General features: G+C 40.3%; 1 protein-coding gene across 7 annotated transcripts in view; it reads right to left on the reverse strand.

Moving 5' to 3' along the window:
* Nucleotides 1-5407: 5407 nt before the first annotated feature.
* TMEM252 (transmembrane protein 252) overlaps nt 5408-25389 on the reverse strand; it is a 131531-nt gene continuing 111549 nt past the window's right edge. Inside the window, exons 1-6 of one of the 7 annotated variants that reach the window (XM_071425161.1) lie at nt 24530-24697; nt 18347-18572; nt 17424-17503; nt 13250-13395; nt 8092-8473; nt 5408-6264 (exon numbers count right to left, since the gene is read on the reverse strand). In XM_071425161.1, the coding sequence (XP_071281262.1) occupies nt 5934-6264; nt 8092-8444 (684 nt within the window). In that variant the 5' untranslated portion in view covers nt 8445-8473; nt 13250-13395; nt 17424-17503; nt 18347-18572; nt 24530-24697 and the 3' untranslated portion in view covers nt 5408-5933. Of the gene's footprint in view, nt 6265-8091; nt 8474-13249; nt 13396-17423; nt 17504-18346; nt 18573-24529; nt 24698-25389 lie in introns of those variants that run through there. The other 6 variants (XM_071425163.1, XM_071425162.1, XM_071425164.1 and 3 more) reach the window with 6 other exon arrangements.

Raw genomic sequence — 25389 nt, forward strand, 5'->3', positions numbered from 1 at the left:
TGAAATTATTTTTGATCATGTAGTGAACTAGCTGTTTATACTACAGAGTATCCCATTTGCCAGGCTTTTTCTGAAATGAGAATACGGTTTGAAAAGTAAAATATATTGCAGTCATGTGTCTTTCAGGATGCAGTGGGAAGACTCAAGAACAGATGAAGACTGAAGAAACATACTTGTGCTTTTATCAGAAAGCTGTCACTAGAGCTGCAGCAGATGGCAGTCTACTTTCATGAAGGCAGTCATCATAAACCAAGGGGCATGTTTTAAAATCTCTGTATTGACTTTGTCCTGGGCTGGAGAAACATTAGTTGTGACTGTGTATGGAAATAGAGAAGAGGACTGTTTCAGAAAAGGGTTGTTTGAGTCTGGTTTTGAATAGCTGTCAAACAGCAGACTTGCAGAAGTAGCTTACCCTGAAATTGCCATCCTTTTTTTTATGGTGATGGGTGATACTGATAAAATATTACTGGTATTTTCCATCAGTTAACTGCTTTTCTCTGCAAGAAGATGAATAAAACTTTGTAAGGCTCAAGCACAGCTTTTTATATCTGAAGTATGTGGGAGAGGACTGTAGCCACATGGAGTGTGCTGCATTTCCTGAGGTTTTTTAATAATTAATGTGATAGATGAATGTGTGCAAAAAAGCAAGTTATATGAACTTACAAAAAGATGCAGAGCTCCTAAAACCAGACCATACATTTAGCAGAAGGAAAACTATTATTATACTGTTCATCTTATCACAGTGTCTAGGCACTGTGAGAGAGAGACCCACACCCTTTTGTGCTATTGTTTAATGAGCAGCTTCCTCAAGTCTGGAAGTTGCAAGATTCCTGTATTATTCAGCTGTGATTGCACTAACATTTATTTGGATCATTCTGTTTCCTAAACCCTCATATTTTCTATGTGTTCAGAGACAATTTGAAAGGTGATATACTACTCACCTGAACCAGAGGATCATGGAATCCTCAAGGCTGGAAGAGCCATCAGGACTAAAATCACCCATGTCCCAGCTCACAGCAGAGTCAGGTAGAGGAGGCTGCCCAGGACCATGTGTAGTTGACTTTAATTATCTCCAAGGACTGAGATGCCAGAACTTCTGTGGGCAACGTGTACAAGTGATTGACTGCTCCCACAGTGCAAAAAAAAAAAAAAAGAAAAAAAAAGAAAAAAAAAGGCCAAAACCAAAAACTGAATAGCAAAACCTTCTGGAGTGTTCAGATGGAATTTCATGTCACCCACTTTGTGCCCATTGCCTCTTGTCCTGTCACTGAGAAGAGCCTAGGTCTGTACATTTCTTTTTTTCCCACCAAGTATTTCTAGAAATCAGTAAGATCCTTCAAGAGCCTTCTCTTCTCCAGACCAAACACTCTCAGCTCTCTCAGTGTATCATCATATGACAAAATTTTGAGTCCCTTTATGGTCCTTTGCTGGAGGTACTCTGGAATGTCCAGGTCTGTTTTGTGCTTGGGAAACTCAGACCTGGACCCAGCACTCCAGATGTATCTTAAGTCTACCAGTGCTGAGCAGAGGGAAAGGATCACCTTCTTACAGCTGCTGCTGCTGCTGCTGCTGTTTTTCCCGGTGCTACTCAGGATGTCAATTGCTGTCTTTGCTGTGCAGGTGAGTTGCTGGTGAGTTGACAACTTTTTGTTAAGCACATGACCCCCCATCCTTCTCTGTGTAGCTGTTTTCCAGCTCACTGGCCCCAGCATGTATTGCTGTCTGGGTTGGTTCCTCCACAAGGGCAGGACTTCCCTTTGTTAATGTTCAATTAGAAGGTCGTCAAGTTGATTAAACACAATCATAAATCCTTCCTGATCCTAAATACTTTCTTGTCCTTGGCTTTGGCGAGGGTTTCCAGCATTGGCTATTCCATCACCTCCCCAGGAACTAAAGTGAGGCTGACCAACCTATAACTCCCCGGATCCTCCTTCTTTCAGGGACAGGAGTGATATTTGCTCTTACCTCAGGGACCACTTCTGATCACTCACAATCTTTTAAAGGCAAGAGAGGGTAGCTTGCAATAGCATGATTTAGCTTCTTCAGCTCTGCCATTCTAAGTCATTCCATGGATGTGTGTATGTCCTGTTTTTTCAACTACTTGCTGACCTTTTCTTGTTCCATCCAAAGTAAGTGTTCCTTACTCCATATTTTTCCTGTAGTCTCAGAGGCCTAAAATTCCTAAAGACTGCTTTTACCAGTAAAAATGGAGGCAAAGAAGGCATTGAGCACCTCAGCCTTTTCTATGTCCTCTTCCAACTCACATGGGTGTAGAAACTTTCCCCATTACCCTTCACATTTCCCATCTGTTCTAGTTTCAGCCCATACAGAGTTATTTTTGCATTTGCTGGGATGGAGGTATAGGAAGGTAAAGAAGGCTGGAGCCATATGGATGTGTACAGGTGATTTATTCTATACTAGTCATGTCATCGCTGTAGGGCATGGCTTTGAGTAGAAGAAAAGGCAGAGTGGAAGGACAGACATTTTCGTTCCCTCTTTACCTGTGAAAGCAAAGTGCTGAGCAGAGTGGTGCAGTCTGGGTGGAGCCATGCAGACTGGCTTGGGAGATTTGTCCGTCATTGTTTTCCACTGTCTCAGATGTGGGGCAAAAACCCCGCATTGGCTGTGGTAATGTCCACCCTTTTCTCCTTTGTCTTAGGAAAAGCCATGTTGCCACCAGGGATGCAGTAACACCTGCCATTTTTCTCCTTTGTCTCAGGAAAAGCTGCATGTCAGAGGCCATGGTAACAACAGGATAGGTGGACTTCCATAAGCATTTTTGGGGTGTAATCACCCTCATTTATATATTGTCATTATTCGTATTGTTGCTGTTACTGTTTGTTTTCCTTATCTTACTATTATTCCAGTAAATTGTTGTCTCAACCCATAATCTTTCCCTTTTTGTCCCTTTCTCACTGGAGGGGGTCAGGGGAAGGGAAGTGGATGTTTGGAGCTTAATTTCCAGCTGATCTTAAACCACAGCATCACCTCGTTCAACTCCAGGTGGGCTTTGGCTTTCCTCATCTCATCCCTGCATGAATGTACAGTGCTCTGCATTCCTCCTAATTCAGCTGTCCCCGCTTTCACTACATTTCTTGTTTATATCCGAGTTTAGCCAGGAGCTCTCTGGCCATCCATGTAGGCCTTTTGCTGCCTTTCTTTGAACTCTGCATATCAGATTGAACGATTCCTGAGCTTAAAGGAGGTGATCTTTGAAAATTAAACAGTTGTCCTGGACTCATCTTTTCTTCAGGGCCAGGACCCATGTGACTCTTCAAGGAACTCTGAAGATGTTAAAGTCTGCTCTGTAAACTTCAGTTCCACTCTTTGCTATTCTCCCTCCTCTCAAATTTCTGAATTCTCCGTCTCATGACATCTCATGATCCCTGCAGCAAAAACCTTCACATACCCACACATTTCTTCTGGTGTTGTGAGTGCCAAGATTGGCTTCTCGGTCACCAGTGTCAGGAAGTTGTTTGTCAATGCACTGAATCTGTTGTGTTCTGAAGCTTTACTTTGACCACTTCATATCCTTCAGCCCAAAGAAAATTTATTTTAATGTAAAATTTCCAGCTGCTACTCTTGGCAAAGATAAATTCACGCTATTAAATACAATCAAAATCAAAGTGTTTAAAGCTTTTTGCTGCCTTAAGATTATTGACATTTTTAAGCTCATTGCCCATGGCATTTTGCATTAAGTTCATAATCATTAGCTGAAAAGAGAAACTTAAAACCAGGTTGTATCAAGATATTAGGTATTAATATGAATGTTCTCGCTATCTCAGTAACATTTTGTATCAAATACTTTATTGCATACTGCAGGTTGAAGATGCATTAATCCTCAGTTTCACATTTCTGGATCCATTATGACCTCACAACATCTGAAAAGGGCTGGCGCTATAAAGGGGCACTGCAGGGCTCTTGTGGAATTGGGAGAAAGGAAAGAACTTCCTGGCTGTTCATAAATATATGTGGACATGCTCTGAATGCATTTCCAATAGCAAACCAAGAGCAAACTTCAGTGATCCTCCTGCAATTCTTGCTCTTAGTATGACCCAGAACTGTAGTCCCAGCCATTTTCCACTCTCAGTCTTGCTTTAATATCACTTAGTATAAAACTTAGATTTCCACAGGGGCGGGGAGAAGCTAAACATACAGAGGACAAGGATTTTGCTGTGGGATGTCTCCTGGTTAATCAGTCTTACCTGCTGTGATTGATGCCTGCACTAATACTTGAATGATGCTGGCTGCCTTCAGAATCTGGGACTCTGGAGTAAAGAAGCTGGAGATTTTGGAGGATGGATGTGGTAATGCTGGGAAGTAAAGCTGTAATAACGTCACTCAAGCAGCCTCTCTTTAACTGTTTTGGAAATAATGTGTTGTGTTCCTCTGATTTTTATTGTTCTCTGTGGTGTGCTGCTTCTCAGTCACTTTGAAAAATATATCTTCTGTCTCTTTCAGGGACTCTTTTTTTCTCCCTCTGGGTACTTTTTTACATTTCTCATCCCCAACTTGTCCTGAAAAAATCCTGAAAGGATTTTTCATCTCTGTAGCTTGTCCAACCCTTTTTATTCTTCTTTCCTTTTTACTTACAACAACTGAAGAACTGTGTGTTCTTCCCATAAAGGATGAAATTCTTTGAAAGACAAAACTGATGCAGCTGTCAGTTCCCTGGCCTTAGCCATGGCTACCACACATGTACAGCTGTAATGCTTAACTTGTAGACTTCCAGTATGTGAACATCTGGAAAGTGTGATAGCTTTTCTGTCTCACTGGTCTGTAACAAAACCAGGAACAGGTTTCCCAGAGAGGTGATTCATGTCCCGTTCCTGGAAAAATTCAAGGTCAGGTTGGACAGTGCTCTGACCAACCTCATCTAATTGAAGCTATACCTGCTCGTTGCAGGGGCTTGAACTAAATGATCTCCAATCCAAACCATCCAACCCAGAAAGAAAAATTCTATCCAAAATAAATATTACAAGTTCAAATCTGAGTGAACCCTCATGAAATTTTTCTTGCCATCTGGAATTACAGATGACAGTGGCCTGAATGCAAATTTGCCTCAGTGATTTTGTGGGAGGAAGGATCCATATAACAGAAGAAGGATGAGTCCAAGCCTGTCCTTTTTCTGGTGTTTGTTGTGTAATTATGAAGCCACTTGTGCCAGAAACAGGATACAGGGTCCCTTTTTCAGTTCCCACACTCTTGAGTAAGCTGTGACAGAAGCAAATGCTCTTAGAATTGGCTCAGAAGAATCAGAAACGGTTTTTCCTCCTGCAATTGATAGTTCCCTCTGAGGACATGTAAGCATAACCAGAACTCTCTGTTTGGCAGCTAGGTGATGTATTTTATTGTGCCCTTATCCTGAATCATAGGCACCTTGTATCATACAAACAAATTCAAGGCATTTGTTTTAAATACAAAATTTATTAATGAATTCACTAGTAAAATAGCAGTTCTTTTTACCCCCCACATAAAACAAATAACTTGAAAAGCATACAATACAAAAATAATCAGTTGCAACAAATAATCTGCAAATCTCAAACAAAAGCTAAGTTAATAGGTTTCCCAAGTCAGTTAATGTCTCAAAACCAAAAATGAGAGCTTTCTTTTGAAACTCCTTATGAAGTACAAGTCAAGATTGGTAACACCATGATGCTTCATTTATCTTGCAGTGTAAGAAACTCCTATTGCCAGAGATGGTGACTTCTATTAGACACAGCCTGAGAATTTCTATCTCTCTGGAGATTTATTCTAATTTGAAATACTGAGCACTTTTACATATCCCCTCCAATTCCACTCTAAGTCACAAATGATGAATGTTTTTTCTGTGCAATTTCACCTGAAGTAGTGTTACTATTAGGGATCACTGACAAGTCTTCTTCCAGTTTTCCCTGCTTCGCAGATGCAGGATTTTACTGGTTGCCAGTCTCTCATGTTTTGACAGGTGTTGCTCTTCCTGAGGTCCTCTGGAAATCTGTATCCTGTTGGCAACTGATTTCTTGCATGAATCTATGAGAATTTAACCCCCTTCCGGGGTTTGGGTCTTGGCCAGCTGTTTGCTGTTGCTCCAGACATAATGTGTATGGTGGTGGCTGTTCCTGCTCATTTGTTACACTGACAAACTCTGCGCTGCTTTCACTGTATGGAGGTGGAGGAATATTGATGAATTCTTGCTGCTTTATTGTGGAGGCAACTGACAGTGGGGAGACCAGTTTTTCAGGATCTATGCTGTCTTCATAAGAGGGAGGATAGAAGTCAGGCCTAAAATAAGCAAGCCAAAAAGAAACACATTATGGTGAAGTGTGATTTATCTCACAGAGCTTGGTTAGATGCTTCGTCTGTTATGTTTCCAAAATTTAGATGAGGTTTTAACTGTAAACAGACATCTAAGTGTGTTTAAAGAATTAAATACATTAATGTAAAATGTAGACATAACTGGTATAATTTGCCTTGCCTTTGTACAAAATGTTTTATTGAAACACAGCACTCTAAAAAGACAAGCCTTCCCTGTGAAAATTCCCAACCATGGCATACAAACACTCATGCTTGTGAGTATTTTAACAAGTGAGAGAAAAGTTTAATTTGGAAGAAGAATGAGATCAGTGTTCAAAGTTATTTATTATTGCAATAACCATTGTTTTCCACAGTTTAAAAATAAATTTGGTATGTTTCTGCTTATCTAACCAAAATTTACTGAATGTTGTTTTTATAGTGCCTTTAGAACACCCATTCTCAGTGTTTCTAGTATGGTTTCCACAACAGTCCAGGAAAATAAATTTGTATCCAGTGACCATGTTAAAGAGTTTTGCCAGGTCTAGTGCAGTTTAAGAAACTGTCTCTCTCAAAGCATCAGACTTTGTAAAGAACAAAGTTATAGGGTCACAGAATGTTTTGGGAAGGGACCTTAATGATCATTCAGTTCCTGCCATGGGCAGGGCCACCTTCCACTAGACCAGATTGTCCATCCAGCCCCGCCTTGAGTGCTTCCAGGGATGGGGCAGCCATAGCTTCTCTGGGCAACCTGCTCCAGTGCCTCACCACCCTCACAGTAAAGCATTTTTTCCCCAATATCTAATATAAACATATCCTTTCTCCATTTGAAACCATTCCCCCTTGTACTGTCACTACATGTTCTTTCTGGAAGTCCCTGTCCATCTTTCCTGTAAGTTCCCTTCATGTACATAGGATGCTGTAGACTCACTGGAACCTTCTTGGGGCTGAATAATTCCAGCTCTCTGAGCCTGTCATCACAGGAGAAGTGTTCCATTCCCCTGATCATCTTCATGGTGCTCTTCTGGACCCACTATAGCAGGTCCATGCCCTTTCTGTGCCAAGGATGCCAGATCTGGATGAAATGCTCCAGGTAGGGACTCACAAAGACACAGCCAAGGAGTAGAATCCCCTCCCTCAACCTGTTGGTTACACTTCTTTGGATGCAGCCCAGGACATATTTGGCTTTCTGGGCTGCAGGTGCACATTGCTGGGTCACATTGACCTACTTCATCAATGAAACCCCCCCAGGTTCTTCTCCCCAGGACTGCTCTCAAACCAATCTCTGCCCAGCTTCTGTTTGTGCTTCAATTTGCACCAACCCAGATGCAGAACCTTGTGCTTAGCCTGGTTGAATTTCCTGAGGTTTTTAAATTGGGGGGACAATCAGACAATACAATTTAAGCAGGAGCCATAAAATGAATGAGTGGAGGCCCCCTGCATATCTCAGCTTCTCTCTACATGAGTGCCCATCCCCCAGCAGCATCCTAAATTGTCTGCTGAGATGGAACTCAGTATGCTCCTGGTGAATTTGGAATAGCTGCACCTGCTGCCTCCATGCATGACTTTGGAAGCTTTGGGAAGTTTGAAACTTTCTCTGTTTCAGGTAGTATACCTTACCTTAGGTATTGTTTGCATGAATGGCTGTTTGCACATTGCTGCTTGCTATAGCAAATAAAATTTCAGACTACAGTTCTCTCCACAGAAAAATAATAAAATGGCTACAGGATTTGCATTTTGTAAAAACCTTGCATTGCTTCTTTTCACAGTATGTTTAAAAAAAGCATCCCTCCCTCCCAATTAATCTGCAACACATACCTGTCTATGGTGCAGACATGTAGTTCTCTGTGGCTGGGATTTCGAATGAAGATGCCAAGGGCCCTGTATTTCAGGACTTCATGGAAAGTGCTCCAGAAAATAGCAGTAACAAGGAGACAGAGCCCCAAAGCTAACAGGCAATAAAACACTAGCTTGTTGTTCCCACATCTGCACATGGAGGAATTCATGGACATGCAAAGTACTCCCAGGCAAATAGTGGAGAAACTGAGTAAGAGCATAAAAAGACGAATTAAAGTAAAAAGACCTTTAGGCATCCTTCGCAGAAAACACAGCACTTTGTTCCTGTCTGCTGTTTGTTTGCTGGCTCTCTCTGCTGTACTTCTCATGTTCATGTATGGGTACTTTATGTGCTACAACTCCCCTGTAAACAATTAAGAGAAACAGGCAGTTTTAACCTACTCATTAACTCTTTGAAGACTTATAAACTCTTTTGAGATTAATTTGTAACCTTCTACCTACTTTAGGAAGGAAGCAGAAACTTCCTGAACCATCCCTTTGCTGCTGTAATCTCTGGAGTGTAAACTTGGACTGCTCCCTTCATTGCATGATTTGCAGTGGTTTATACACTTCGCTGCTTATGAATGGGACCTGTATTTGTTAAATTTGACTTATTTGACTTTAAAAGAAGAACAACCAACAACCAGCAAAGATGGTCTTCATAAATCCCCGTTAAAATTTGGAGGGAAAATATGCCTCATATAAATGCAGACATTGACATGGGAGGGGAATGGGCATAGGTAAAATCTGCTGTTCTCTGACTCTGAGAGGGGATGTCATCTCATCTTTTCTCTCTGACTTGCCAAGATAAGGTAGCACTAAAGAATATTAGTGTCTGACAGGTGTCAATCTAGGTTCAACAAAGGATTTACTTCTCTAAGCACTATGTGTTGCCATGCAGTCCTGAGAGCCTAGGAAGCTGCCATGAAGCACTTGCATGACCTACACAGCTCATAAAGGAGTCCAGCACCTCAGACTGGGACACAGGGCAGCCTTGAGGGGTGTCTGTGAGCTCCCAGAAGCAGCAGCAGAAGGGAATACATCTCTTACTGAGCGGGTTTCCTAGACATGGAGGTACCATGTCTGAAGAGCACTCTCAGCTTTCTCTACCTGCCTAACTTACATAGCTAATATTGGATGGGTATTACAGCAGCCAGCTCACGCCTTCCTATACTGGTTTGTAAGGTTCAAGTTGAAAAAACAGCAAAAAATTCAACTGCAAAAGCAACTGGTGACACAACCAATAGATTACTTCCCTTAAAAGACCTGCTTCAATGGAAAAGACATAAAGTGGAGCAGATTCCCACTAATGTGAGTTGCCACTCAGCTTGTGGGCAGGTGCATGTTTCTAAGGGACAAGGTGGGGGGTTGGTCAGGGAAAATGTTATTTTAGACACTGGCTTTGCCAAATTCGGGTCTTTAAAAGAGGTGGCCCAGTTGTGACAGAGGAAATTGGAAACCAGGAGGGTAAAGCCATGTGTTGGGGGTAGGAATTCATGCAGGGAAGGTGTGAGTGGAGCTGAGAACGTGAGAGGCAGGTGAAGCACAGTGAAATGGTGGTCAGTGCTGCTGGATGTCCACTCAACAGCAACAGTTACCCTTCCAGAAATGTAACTGCAAAAGTGTACTGTGACATAAACACATTAAAATAAGCTGTTTCAAAAGGCAAGAAATTTACATCTGTCTTGCCTAATATGAAGTCCACCAGTTCATCTTCTTTCTGCTGCAGGACTGTTTACCAGGACTCCTTTCCTTCAAGCTCTGTTGTTTCAAATATTAATGAATGCTCTCCCTTCAATTTGTTTTCCCACAGGTTAACAGATCCAGCTGAATTTACAATAATTTTTTTCTGTATAATTTCTACTTTCTGCATATCTGTTAAACATACTTTATTTTGCAAAATACTTTTTATTACTTCTTAACTTAAGTTTCAGATCTTAACTCACCTAAATAGAAATATTGAGTTATTCATGACTGCTGTCTAAAGTTCAGTTAATTAATGTAATTCACATCTTCTGTGATGCTACTCCTTCTGCTACAACATGATATTTATGAAAGAATGACGTCAATAAAAATAATTTTTACTTGTTTTCTGTATAGACCTTTACTCACTTGCCTGTTTGGTCATTGAAATTTATACCTGGAACATTATAGCATCATATCTGTGGTGATAAAGGATTAAAAGTTAAATGTTACAGGAAAACGTGGACAGGAAATTGTATTCTCTCTGTGTGAAAAAAAAAAAAATCTAAGAATTCAAATACACTCCCTTTCTATACTAGGAAAAGAGATAAAAAGGGATAGTCTGAAAAAAATTCTTAACAAGGAAGTTAAAAAGATTAAATAAATATTGTAACTCTCAGAAGAATCAAAAGCCAGTGACTAGGCTACATCTCACTTAGAGGGAAGAACGGGATAGCAGGATAATCTTTAGCCAGAGAAAAACTAATTTTCTATGCCAGCCAGTTCCCTGACAGCCCTAAGAAATGGAAGAGAAGCAGGCGAGACCTGTCAGTGGCAGCTGCTGGCTCCAGGTGATGGTGAAGGCAGCACCCACCCGTGGGGAGGGCGCAGGCCCGAGGAGAGGCTGCGGGGTGCTCTGACCAGAGAACAGCTCGCTCAGCACTGCCAGCAGCTGGGGAGGGGGTCACAGACAACGAGAGGTTATCCTTGCCATGCTGTGGGACAAGACGACATATATAGGAGCCCCTTCTGTGGGGAAAATAGATAACTGCCTCTTGGTTTGCATTTGGAGATTTGCAGGGTTTTTAGGCAGGCTGCAGAAGTTCGGTGTTTTCTCCAAGAGGTCAGTTTCATCTATGGCAACAGACTATGGGTATATTATCCTTGAAAACAGCATCTGTATCTCAGCCAGCGGGTATATGAAGGGAAAGGTAAAAAAAAATAAGTGATAATAGCACCATAATGCTGCTTAATTATCAGGGTTCTATTATTTTTCTTATTTTCCGTCACTTCAGATTTTCTGTAATGTTATTCTTGGCCTTTTCCAATTTCCCTAACATTTTGCAGCTTGATTGTTTTATTGGCAGTGAGTGTCTTGGACTGCATCACACTGGATGAGCAGATTTCCTATTTCTCTAACAAAACAGGAAGAAAGTTGCTTCTAATGAGATCAGGTGGGAAAAGGGAATAACTAACATGGTGTAAAGGTTACTGAGCAGAATTGGCTGCAGACCAAGGTCAAAAGGTAGCAGTCCAGATGGAGATAAAGCAATTCTTAGGAAGTCTGATTGAAGATGAACTTAATGGGTGTTCCACTGGATGATTTGACAATTGTGATTGTTTGGCAATTTGCTTTTCACTTTGAAAGGTCACTGCTTATCCTGTATCCTGTTGAAACATGTTAGGCTTCAACAAACCAGTTTCTGGAATTATGCTGCTTGCTACTCAAAAAGAAATTTGTGATATCATACATATCTGTATGAGAGTTGTGAAACACAAACTTATTTTTTAACTACTAATAAAAGGGAAAATTTGATAATCAGAAAACTAAAAAATAGACTTTTTAATGCAAATACCTGGGGTGTGTTAGTACCAGCTGCATATTATATCACAGTACATGCATGATATAAGATGCATGCCATATTTGAGGTGACATTTGCTACTAAAAAGTGATATTTTACCAGAAATTTGAAGCTTATATGTTTTACTCTGGTCTGAAATGAATTATTTTTTAATAAAATTAAAACTAAATTTACACCAGTTTTGATTTTTTTCTTCTGTAACTTTCTAGCACCCTTAGCTGACATGATTTATTGTAATAGCTCACTTAAAGGGTTTTTTATGTTATTGTCAATAATTCAGAGCATATTTGCCAATGGGTTTCTCTAGCAATTCCAGTATTCCTTAGAAATATATAACTGGATTAATGGGAAATGATTTTAAGCTCTGCGAGTGTAGTCTCTTCTCCAGATCATACCTGAATTAGTTTTGAGAGCATAGAAAAGTTTAAGAATGACTGAGAGTCGGTGCAATATGAACATCAAAATCGTATTTCACAGATCAGTTTCCAGCCTGAGGATGTGATGATGTCTAAGCAAAACAAGGTGCATGAACACAGCCAGGACTACTCTTTGTGTCAGAAGGTATTGAGATTTTAGGAGGTGTGGCTCCTATTTGAGAATGAATGATTGAATTTCATAAAGGAACCTGGGTATAAGTCATTCTACAAATACTTGAAAAGAGCAGAAATTAACTAATTTGGTTGAAAATAGGGCACTGCAGGATTTTTGTTGAGAGGTTTCCCCAAATGGTAGAGAATAGTTTATTCTAGATACAGGTAACAGAAAACAGCAATAAATACTTAAAATAAGGAGAATTAAGATACTAAGTTTTCAAATCACTGCAAAAAAATTTGATATTTAACAGACAATATTGTAACAAATATTTAAATTTTATTTTTGGTGAATCAGATATTCCTTTTTTTCCCAGGTATTCTTTCCAAATTTTATTGTTTTATTTATTTACTAAAAGAATGACACACAGTAAGTTTGATAAAAATTGTGATAACTAACAATAATTCAAAGTTTAATAGTTTAAATCTTTAACATTTTAAATAGTTTAGAGTGATTATGTGAACTGGCTGGTCAGAAAAAATTACACATAAATGGGACAATTCCCTTACGAATATGGAATTATCTGTGGTCTATCAGGCTACTTATTGACATATCTATCTGAATTGTATATTTTTGTAAAACTTTGAAATGAACATGATGGATTATCAAGACATCTGAGGCCTTTCCTTTTGGTTTATATATGTCAAAACCAGAATGTTCCTGTGTCAGGAAAGAAAAAATACAGTAGACAGTGTTCTTCTTTTTCTCTTAGCAAGAAGATATTGTGGAAGGCTCTGGCAATGAAAATACTGGCATGCTTATTTGTCTCATGTTCACATATTTTAAAATACCATGTCTTGCCTGATATCCAGGAGCTTGGGAAAGCTATGAATTGCATATGAACATCTATTGAATGAGACATTATGCTTCTTTCTGTGGAATTAAGAGTTGAGCAAATTATCATGTGTACAGTGAAATAGAATGCTTTTAAAATTAAAAAAAAAACCCCAAACCAAACCAGAGTAACCAAGCCCACAAAACAGAAGGCTCTGGTGTCTGTTTACCTGAGCATAAGGATCAGAGCTGTGGGTAAACAGAGTGACAGCCTGGCTGAGCAGTGTGGATTAGAGGCTGTGCAGGGCCATCCTCTCCAGTCTGCTCTGTTCCAGCTGTGTGTGGTGCCTCCAGAACAGTTGTATCTGCACAATTTCTGAGTAGGAAACAATTTTACAGCACTGCTTAGCAAATATGGATAACTTTGACCCCAAAGAATGAGCATCCTTTGTACATGAGACAAGGTCCCTTTTGTTCATGCATCAGTATTGTAGATGATGTGGCAGCTGAAATGTTCATTTTACAGAAAGATTTGTGTTCCACAATTTCATGTGTGAGGATTTTGGCAGAATTCCAATCATACATTGGTAAAAAAATTACCAGTTAAATAATAGTGCTATTATAGGCAAGTAGCTGATTATATGGTTTAACGGCAGTGTAAAATGTCTGGGGGAAAATTTTACTTAGGGAGAAAGTGAACAAGTATTATTTTCCATTCAAAATTTAAGTGCCACTCTTCTTTTTAACTTTTACTCCGCCTACATACTTCTTTTCTGCAGAAGATGGTTGTCCTAAGGATTTTTAAATTGAGGTCTAGGAGTAAAATATGATTTTGTATAAGGAGTCAAAGTAAGACATATAGCCTGTATAGATACCTCCAAGTAGGGCTCAGATAAGCATGAGAACATAGGGTACTGCACACAGCAACAGTGCTGTTCTCCTCTAGGGAAGAAAAGACTGCCTTGAGCACTTCTTTAATCTCTCTTTAGTTTTATGGTATGGGAGGCACTGAAGCACAGTCCTGTTGGCACTGATGCTTTTTTGCCTTTGACAGCAGGGGCAAAGTCAGGCATTCTGTCTTGGCTTGAAGATTTCAGCAGTTTTATCAAAAACAGATCAAAACTGAACCCTGAAGGAGCTGCTGGTAGCTCTTGATCTAACAAAGCTTAGAGCTAGCTGTTTGGCTGTGCTGGACTGTTTAATATTAAAACAAGCATTCCTACTGGCTTTCAAGTAAAGTTAAATATTGTAACACAATGAGATTGAACCTCCTGAAACTCTTCTTATTTGACGTCATTCCAGTAGGCTGGCTGAACACTACAATCAAATATTGTACATCAGTAGAGTTTAATTAGCATAGGTGTAACTTTTAAGAATTTTAAGTGGAATAGATGCAGAAGTCCAGCTCTAGGTTAGAGGAATCCTTTGAGTTTTACACAAAATTGACAAATGATCTCATATAGAAAACCCCAAAAAACAAAAAACAAATAAACACCCCAAAAACAAACAAGCAAAAAAAAAAAAAAAAACGCACCAAAAACCCCCCCAAAAAAGGCAAGCAAACAAAAAAAAAAAAACCAGAATAATAAGAAGTGTCTTAGGAGGTGGGTGTTTGAGATGAAGGTCTGCATTTTGGCAAGTGGACCCAGAGATATTGGCAGACCCCTAGGGCTCTTTAACTTTCAGTTCATAAACCAGACTGCTGATACTGGCAGGAAATACCTACACAACACTGCTCAATAATGCATGGAGCAAAGAGACCTACAATTAGTTTGTTGCTCTACAGGAAAATGGAGTGCAGGAGGCTGATATCTCCCTGATGATTCAAGAAGGAATGTCTCCAGCCACTACAGGATTTGAAATGCATGAGCCACAGGTGCATGCAGAGGCTGGCAGTCCCATTGCAAAAGCTGACTAATTCCATGCTTCTGGGAAGCCTTCCCATTCTCTTTGCAGGCTGCTACAGAACACTGTACTGGCATTGCTTGTCACTGTTTGGAGATCCCATACTATACATGATACAGGAACATCTTCAGCCCTTCACAAGACGTGCAAACTCTGTCTCCTTTGTAGATCACCAGACTTCTTCTTAGAGAAGACAAAAGGGCACTTCCCACCTAAGAAGAGCCATCTTTTAGGGTGGTCACAAAGGTTCTGCAGGAAATAGGAGTCTCTATTGAAGACTTTCCATGGGTATGGAGTGACAGAGCAGACCCTGTTTCTGGCCAAAGAGATGGTACAGGCTGATGTATGCATTCTAAAATACGGCCTGGTCTGCAACATCATGGAGGTCCAAATGAATCAATGGGGAGGCCTCATCACAGTCTACAGCTTCCTCAGAGGAAGAAGAGGAGGGGCAGACACAGATCTCTTCATTCTGGTCACCAGGGACAGGACTTGGCAATTGCATGAAGCTGTGTCAGGGAAGGTTTAGGTTGGATATCAGGAAAAGGTTCTTCAACTGGAGTGTGGCTGGGCACTGGAACAGGGTCCCCAGGGAAGTGGTCACACACCAGCCTGACAGAGTTCAAGGAGCATTTGGACAATGCTCTCAGGCATATGGTGTGATTCTTGGGGATGGTCCTGTGCACACCCAGGATTTGGACCTTGATGATACCTCTGGGTCCCTTCCACCACAAGGAATATTCTATTCTGTAAACAGCAGTTGCTGTCAGTTTGGTCTTGATGAGTTCGTAGAGCTTATGGTCGAGTACCCCACTGGTTACCCCTTGATGGTTTTATATTCACAGGTGAAAAAAGGTAGCAAAATCCCCCATAATTCTTTGGGGTACAAAATTTAAGGATGTTTTAAACAGTGTGGCTGATGAGGCTCATACTAGAAACACCAAGTAGAACCACAGCTGGTAGAACCATGCAAGGAGGCAGAATCAGTGTTAGGGAGATCATAGGGTATAACAATGGACTTTTGTTTTTTGACAAATCTTTAATGATCAGGTGGATAACATGATGACACTCAAAAAGAATCTAAGAAAGTCACTGCTTTTGATTGGTGGATTTTTGATGACTTGATTATAGGACAAGGAGTAATTGTTTTAAATTAAGGGAGGGTAACTTTAGATTAGATATAAGAAAGAATATTTTTACAATGAGGGTGGTGAAACATTGAAACAAGTGAGAGGTGGCAGATGCTCCATCCCTGGAAATTTTCAAGGTCGGTTTGGATGGGGACAATATATTGGAAGATGGCCCTACTCTCTGCAGGAGGGTGGGACTGGATGACTTTTGAAGTAATTTTTTGATTCTGTGATTCTATGACTGAAAACACAGGAAGGAAAGGCACAGGAAAAAACCAGCAAGCTAACAGAAAACTGGAAAAAAATGTAACTTTTCCTTTGGATCACGGGTCAACCAAAAACATTGTCTGGATAAGTAAGACAGCAGCTCTGCCCTGAATTTAAGACTTAAGAGGAACTGATGAGTAAATCCAAGAAATATCAAATATATTCTTACTAAGGAGCAGAAGAAGCAGGGAATGTAGGTTGTACTGGACTGATCCAAGTTCCTTGGAACCAATATGACTACACATAGAAAGCTAACACTTCACAGAGAACATTTCTGTCTTCACAAGAGGGGAGGCAAGGAATCTGTAGTACTGCTGTTGACAAGGTTCAGTGACACAACTGTAATAGAGACAGATATGACAGATAGGAGGCCTCAAGAAAGATCTTTTCTGCAAGGATGAAGAAGTGTTAAAATTATATTCAAGGGCATTGATTCCATACATGACTTATGATATCCTGGTCAAGGTTCCTTTGAACCTGTAGCAGGCACACTTAATAGCAGAAGTGCTATTAAGTAAAGGGTGAATCAACAGCCCATTGTACAGGAAGCAACTGAAGGTGCTGGACATGCTGTACTGGGCAAAATGAAAGCTGAGAGGCATATGGTTATTGTCCACAAACACATCAATGAGGGAACAGCAAGGTCAGAAGGAAAAGAACTATTAAAGTTATTAACTATGGAAGCATAAGAAAAAAATTATTCAAAATAGCCAGGAGACACTTAGCCTAAAAATGAGTGGACTTAGAAGAAGGAAATTCCTGATTCTTTTCAGAATGAAAGACTGAAAATATATAATAGCTGTGAAACTAACTAAATAGGAAAGAATAAATATCAGTGAATGTGTATCCACAGTGACAAGTTTCCCTGCTCTGTACTCCCAAGTTACCTTGCATAAACAGACTTTGATAAAAGGAGGATATAGACCCTGTAAGGGCTTTGAAATTCATTTAAGTGGATTAATCTGAACCACATTACTATTTTTAGAACTCATACAACATACTCTAATTAAAACGATAGTGTAGTCTATTAGAGAAATCATTTCCTTCCCGGTATGTTGCCTCCAAAACAAGAAGGCATAAAACATTTTTGGAGGTATTTTACCTGCAAAGTTTAAGGTGAACCTGGTCTCCAACTCATCGTGTCAGCAATTTAACTCACTTCTGTTCCTGACTGATTATTCTCTGGAGAAAGAAAAAAAATGTGAACCTTTAGTCACACACATGCAGGAACCTCATGATAGCTTGCTGGCTAATGCTTCATTTTCACAGGTAAGTCACTTGGAGTCACCTTCCCAGCTTCCTCTTCCCAGATGACCATCCCTGATCAATGATTCTGTCCACCTGAACCATGCTAGGTCTCGTAAGTGTGATGTCCCATGTTCCTCATATCTATGGTCTTTACCATCACATTCCAAACACTGAACCCACAGAATGCTATTAAAAAGATACTAGAAGTACAGCTTCAGAGATTTCTCCATCAAAAATGTAGGTGCTGAACAGCCTCTGTATTTTCTAATATGGCCAGAACAGATTCTTTATCCAGACTTGACTCCTGGATTTTCTGGGGTTGGGTCTTTCAAAGCCTTCAACAATCTAACCTTGAAGGAGGAGCAGAATTGCAGTCCTGTGTATCTACTTCTTAGCTCCTGTTGAACATGGTGCACATGTAATTTAACTTCTGGAATGATGCTGCAACCCTTCAGTCAGCATAAACCACTATCCAAAGGATTATGTGCCTATCTCCTAACTCATGGTCACTGCCTTTTGTCCTTCCCAGCCCCTCTTTTGCTCCCTTCCCATTTGATCCAGCACTTACATTCAAATGGCCACAGTCTTAATCAGAGAAAATACCTTTTTCTCCCCCTTTTTTTCCACTCATCTAGTTCAATTTGCAACTGCTCAGTTCCTCCACTAAGTGAAGGAACAGCTAGAATTGGGCAGCTGGGTCAGGAGGAAAGGCACAACTTCACCTTTTGGTAACTGTGTACTTGTTGATTATACCCCCAAAGGAGAAACAGTTCCTACCTATATTCTGATTGGAATTTTTTATTTCTTAGGCTGAAGTACTGCTCTCTGCTTCCATTCTCTCTCTTCTTTCCTGTTTTTCATCTTCACCATTTTTTCCCAGTTTCTTCCTGCCCCTCACTCAATCCTTTTTGCAAAGCCATCTTCTTTCTTTAAAGATGCTGCATTCTCTTTAAGACATGTAACATTTCAAGTTGAGCAGCCTGTAACTGTCCAATTTTAACTCCTGATTATAAAACAGATATCATAGTTTTATGACTTGTAGTAAGGATTACTTAAATAGCTGTAGTGGAGCATAGGAGCTATGAGAAAAAGTTAGGTAGAGAGCTCCTGTTCATCCCAGTGAGAGCAAAAGGAGGTGGGGAAACTAAAGCAGCCTTCCATCTCTTGGAGGGAGATTACAGAAAAGAAAGAGAGTTTATTATATGACAACTCACTTTGGATACCTTGCAGACTAACCCTCCTTTACAGTGTCTTATTTCCCTAAAGAAGACAGATACATTTTAGAGATGAAAAGTATCCAGTACTTGTTTTCAAGTGTATCCAGTACTTGGGTTTCAACATTTTTCACTGTTTTCCATTTTTCTAACTGACTCCATCCTATTTGCTTGCAATCCACTCTCCTGAACTCTACAGGTCCTGTTCACAGTTACTGAAAAAGGAAATACTTCCCTTTATCTCTAACCCTTTGGTAGACTATGCAGCTACCAAGTTGATGAAGTCTCTACATACCCTTCAGTACTTTATTCATGTGCAATTTGTTTTGTTTTCTGCTTCATTTAATCTCAATGTCTGATATACTCCTGGATCATTTCCACTGGAAATGCTGAGGCCAGCAAAGACGATCGACATGAAGCATGACAGGGAAAAACTCTCACAAAAAAGTATACCTGTACACTTTATGAGGTTTGGCTGTTGGAAACTTTGCTCTTTCCTTTGAATTCTCAGGTACAAAACACCTCAATATGTGTAGAGTTCTGATAAGTAGCATTTCAACTCTGCTGTTATTCATCACTCACGATGCCCGGCAAATTTATGCAAACACCAGTGTTTAAAAACAACAGTGTTTAAAAAGAGGAAAAAGAGAGCTCTTTGAATTTCTTCTTGTCCTTAAACATAGAATGTCTGCACATAAACTAGAAGGCTTCCATATAGATTTTAGACAGGAGCAAAAGGGAGGGAAGGGCATGTGACTGTATTAAAATTTAGGCTTTTTAATAATATGTCAGTCCATACACAATTTAAATTCTGCCATTGGTCAGTGCTTCTGTTCTCTGCAGAAGACCAGATCTGTATCCATCTTTACTGTCTTAAGTATACCTACAGAAGATTGAAGATAAATAATCAAATTTTGCATTGTTATTTTCTTGTAATGTATGTTCAATGATCTCTCCCCCAGCTGTGCAATAACAAAGACAACTTTGGACCATGCAACTTGTGATCTCACTCTGGGAGCTATTTCCTTTGATATAACTCAAAACATCTTGAACTCCTAGTGACAAATTTATTGTTAAGGCTCTGTTGTGCTCTTTCTGCAAACTTATCTGATGAAAGGGAGTCATCTTGCAGTGGTAAAGGAGAACCCCCATACGCACTGCAGTCTAATTACTCATCTGTGTGCAAAATATGTCTTTGTAACACCACCTCCACTCCCCAGCCTTCAGACATCTCATTTGAATTAAGATTTTGTTCTTAAGATGGACATTAAAATTGATGTTTTGGGTCAAGGCAAAAAGAGGAGACTGTGCCTTCAGCTCTGGCATTGGAAAAACTTGATCATTGAAGTATTTTATCTTCTGCACTGAGTGAAATAAGTGGATAATTAAGTAGTTCCATCATTTTAATTGAAGTAAATATCTATTTTCAGGTTCCATATGACTTTCCTAGTCATCACCTTTTAAATAACAATCTGAAAAGATTGTAATACTCTTCACAAAAGTAAATTTTATAGGTAAATATCAATCTCTTTGTCTTCCCCACTAGCCTGAAATCCTCCTTTCTCAACCCGTAGTTCCTCATACTGCTGGCATCTTTCTATCTCATGCCATTTCTCACTAGGTAATTTAGCCTCATAAGAATATCATGAGGCACTGCAAAGACATGAATTGAAAAAATCCCCTTTGAGCAGAAGAGATGTCGCACTAAATACAGAATATAAGTGAGAGTAACATGATCACAAATTTTCTCCAGTTTAAGAGAGAAGGATATTGTGAGGGAGTGTGTTGAAGGCCTTATAGAAGTCTAGATAAATTACATCTGTAGCCCTTCTCTTGTCCACAGATGCTACTATTCCATCTTGGAAGGCCATTGGATTGGTCAGGCAGGACTTGCCATGCTGGCTGTTCGAGCTGTAGCCCTGACAGGTACCTCCATTCTGGTGCACAGCACTGTTCCTCTGCAATGCTGTCTGTGTTGAACGTGCCTGGGCAAGCTGACATCAAACCAAGTTGACTATCCAGCCCAAGCAGTGGTGTGTGAGCTGTATTTTGACATTTATGAGCAGCTTAAAAAGGCGAATGTTTCCTAACACCTGATGTAGACATACAAATCATACAAATTGCCAGATAACTGCATGGTGATGTATGACTTCAGATAAAAATATTGGTTTATTCTTTGCATATTCAAAAAGAGTGCAAAGAACCCTAAAAATCCTAGAAGAGCTTGGCCAGGTGGTGAGACAGGGCTTTGCACAGCTTGGGGATTCAGACATTTGCTTCATGGTTCAACTCAACACCTGTGCACAGGTGGCCACTGTTTGGACATTGTGGAGGACCAGAGCTGCAGGGCTCAAAAACAACCTCAGAGAGAAGTTATAGGGAACTTGTTTCTCTTTCTTAACACATGATTGGAGTAGTCTGCAATACTTACAGGGTTGGAGCTAATTCTATTGGAACATTTTTCTTCCAAATAAATCACTAGACTTCGAATTAGCTCAATGAGACAATACAATACATTAATTATTGATTTTCCCTTGAATTCTGTGTAGATGCTCGAGATTTTGATGAAGAATGGCAGGTGGAGAGGTTTTTAGTAATCAGAACTGTTTGTAAATCATTAGGCATGAAACTACTTCACTGACAGTAAATAGTGCAGATAAATGTAGGTCTGTGCAGACTGCAATGTTGGTTTGGTTGCTCTTCCAGTTACATCAGAAGGATTTTTGAACAGTTTGAGTTAAGTGGAGTTTTCAAAAGATGCAGTTGTTAGCAGAATGTATTTCTACATCTGCTTACACTTGACATAAAATCTCATGAACAGTCATTTTTGTTGGGAAACTTTTACCATGCTTCAGATTTAAAAATTATTTTTTCACAGTGGCATAATATTTATATTTGCATTTCTAAATACATTTATATATTATGATTTTTTTTAAGCAAGAATTTATGTTAACTTTCATTGCACAACAGGAAATTTTCTTAATACACTATTTCCTTCATTCAGGGAACAATTTCCCATGTTTTTCTATAGGACTTTCTTCTCATTTCTTAAAGCAACCTGTATGATTGAAGCATTGCATCTTATCCTCTTCTCCTGCAAGCCAGAAGTTTCACACATCAGAAATGACCATATACATTATTATTCTTCTCAATTAACATGCTAACAGCATCACAGTTGTAATTTTTCATGAGTTTCACTGGTAACATCTATCTCAGTTTTTTCCTAATTCTCAAATTCTCTGCGTTCTTTGTAAAAGTTAAATAAAAATAGTTAAATCAAGGAAAGTAAGATTTCACAGAAGTAAAAGTTTCCACAGGATGGGTGATAATGCTTACATGCCTTTTAGTTTTTGTAGAACTGCAGTGCTGAAACCTCTGAAGGGCCACAGACTGGCAAGCACTGCAATCCTAGCTCCTGCCTATCTGGAAGAGCTGCACCCCGTTGTTCCTTCCAGACACGTCTGTCAGAGGCAAAGCAGCTCAGCCTTATCCTGCAGTTGAATGTGCTGGCCCAAGGAGCTCCTCTTGCCCTTGCTTGGCTGGGACTGTGCCAGCCTCAGCAGCTGGTAGCAGCACTGCTCTCATCTGAAGCCAAGGTCACTCTCGGCTGCATCATGAAATGACCAGAGAAGCCATGTAGCTGTCTTCCAGCTTGATCTGTGGTTCTGTTTTGACAAGGGAGGGTAGCCACCCCAGTGTGTTCCTGTCAGAAATACTTGCTCACACAGCTAGGGGTATGCTCACATACAGAGCAGTGATCTGCTGGGGAAGGACTGTGCACCTTCCCCTCCCTCACAGCAAAGAGGTGGTTTGCATCTGTAACTCAAGTGTAGGAGGTGTTTATCCCCAAATGGTGCCAGGTAGTTCCTGCAAGGGGATGTCCTATCCTGCCTAAGATGCATCCCCTGAAGGAGCCCTGCCTGAATGGAAATCACAAAGATGCAAATAGCACAGCATTTTGCACAGGCAGACCCCATGGAGAGGGCAGCTGTTCAGCTGATCACATGTGCCTGGGGACAGCTACCAGGACTGGTCCCCTCTCTTTGTCACAATGGTTCTCCTTAGGACCCGTCTTGCCTTCAAGAGCCAGGTGTATGCCATGAGCCTGGGCTGGGTGTGGGGACCGTGAAACAACCACATCTAAGGGCTTCCCGTCTCCTTCACTCCTCCAGCAGCACTCAGAGTAGCAACAACAGTTTGGGAAACCTAAATTTGAAGGGCTGCAGGAGGCACTAGGTGGCTGGATGGAATTGGCATGGAAAGTATAAATGAGACAGAGCCATCCAGTGCTGACAGAGAATGTGAACCTAGACTTGCAGAGTCCACGAAAATGAACGTAGAACACACTAGGAATTTAGCACAGGGAAGGAGCTAAGGAATGGGGAAATTGGAGGTGTCTGTCCTGCAGAATTAAATGAAAAGAGATGGGGTTTTATGCTTTACAAAGGAAAGAATTAGATCAGTGTTGAAAGGAATTGCTCTGCTGAACTGTTCAGCCTGCCTCATTCTAGGAATGCTTTTTCTGAACTTGCCAGGAAATGTCTCTTGAAATCTTTTTAAAACTGCATGTTTTAAAAAGGGAAGAGCCTACAGTCATGGCGTTAAGCTATGTTAAACTTTTATGTTTCAAGCCAACTCAGTGGTTTTTTACCTTATAAATGTCAGAAGTGCTGGTCTTTCACTGACACCTGTGGATATAAGGCAGAATTGCACACAGGCTTTTATATTCTGAAAGTCAGGAGTTTCAGATCCCAAACATTCTGGAAAAGAGTATCATCCTTCAGTTTTTACCTGAGGAGTCAGTAAAAATGTTCATAATACTCTTGCAGTGATATACATGCTAACTTGTGAGATCGAGGTTTGTCAGTCTTTCTCTCTTTCCTGAGGGAGAATTATTCATGCAAAGAGATTTAGAGATTTTGCCTTCTTCTGCAAAAGCTAACTATGTGTTAGGTGCACACCTAACCATGTGTTTTACAAGATCAAGATAAATGCAAAGCAGAATGCCTTGTAGTTGGAATGGACAGCCATGAAGCATCACTGCCCATCCAGAAGCTGGGTTTGGCCTGCTGATGGTTTTGCCTGATGAGGAGAACAGTGGGATGGGAAAAAGGGACAGTACCTGTTTCACACTCTGCATTGCTACTCCAGTTGAAAGTGCTGCTGAAATGGCAATAACACTGCTAACACCCTATCCTAGACCTCCTTAGGTTAACACAGGCTCACATTTTGCATGGGCTGAAGTATGATTTTAATCATGTACCTTTACGTGCAGGGCAAACTTTTAAATGTTTATTTTGCTGGTATTTGCACATGTAGAAATCCTTAGGCTGACCTACAGGACTTCTATGAAAGTTACTGTCTTGTTGAAGGCAAGCTGCTGCTTGTAGGAAACTTATACATGAAGCTAGGATAAACTGACCTTAGACTAGGATGATTTCGATGCCTAAGACACAATTTTTTTTCCCCAAGCACATGAGCATGTGCTTGAAGAATATAGTAGGAATTAATTTACAGGCAGCATAATAAAATCATTACAAATGAAAGAAAGGCAAGGCAAGGCAAGGTCCATCTCTCACCATCCTGACACTCCCATCAATGAAGCCAAGGTCTTGCTGGAATCAAATGAGTAAGTGAGTGGAGGCATTCATCACCAGTGCAACGTATCACGGCTTGCAGTTTACTGTGATATACAGCACATGCTCATTAGGAAACATTTCTTATTTCCTCACCTTTGTACGCTCACCTTTTTACACTGTGGTTGTCTTGACTGTCTTGATAAAACAACAGCTCTTGCAAGATCATTTTTGTCTCTGACACAAAGTTGTCCATTAGCTCCAACTGAAGCCAAACCTAGGAAGAGTGTGGCAATCATTTGACAATTATTTGTTGTGATATGGATTAACTGCAAGGGTACCTTTCCCAATCACAGAAATACCCTCTTCCCCAACCTTCTTGCACAGATTTGTGTGCTGTGCAGGAGGTTTGATTTGCAAACCCTTTATTCCAAATGGGTTTTGAAAGAGCTGTGGTATGTAGTGGGGCATCTGCCATGTGCTAGAAAATCCAACTTTTCAAAATCATTTTCTCTGTGACATTTGTGGTGTTTTAGAAATAAGCAGTGTCTGATCTACAGCATTACTGCGAGTAAGAGAAAAAGAAAGCCACAGGTTTTTTTCATTGGTGTAGGATCTTCTTAAGACCAATAAAGTTTAAAAAACAAGTTTGGTTAATGGTGGGGCCTTGCTACCATAACAACAGAGAAATATGCACTCTCCTGACTTTCAAGAAATGAGGGTCTGGGAGCAGCCCTCTGGCAAGGAAAGCTTGGGAGAGAGAAAAGGTGTCCTATCACCTATCTTGGTGATAGGACACTCTCTTTGCAATAGACCTTGTCACACACTGTGGTGGTTTTTTAGTATGTTTTAAATCCTTTTCAAGACCTTGAAATAGACACGGACCTCTCTCAGGAACTCTTCCTGTTTGGCAGTGCTGGTTGGCATTCTTCTCTGTATGCTATTCCAGTGTTATATCAGTAACTCCCACTGAATGGCAGTAGCAGGCTGTGCCTATAATTCTGGCACAACTAAAATGTCAGGTATTAAA

This window comes from Agelaius tricolor, unplaced genomic scaffold, assembly GCF_023055355.1.
Source record: "Agelaius tricolor isolate 1412-34295 unplaced genomic scaffold, bAgeTri1.0.p SCAF_4, whole genome shotgun sequence".
NCBI classification, from domain to species: domain Eukaryota; kingdom Metazoa; phylum Chordata; class Aves; order Passeriformes; family Icteridae; genus Agelaius; species Agelaius tricolor.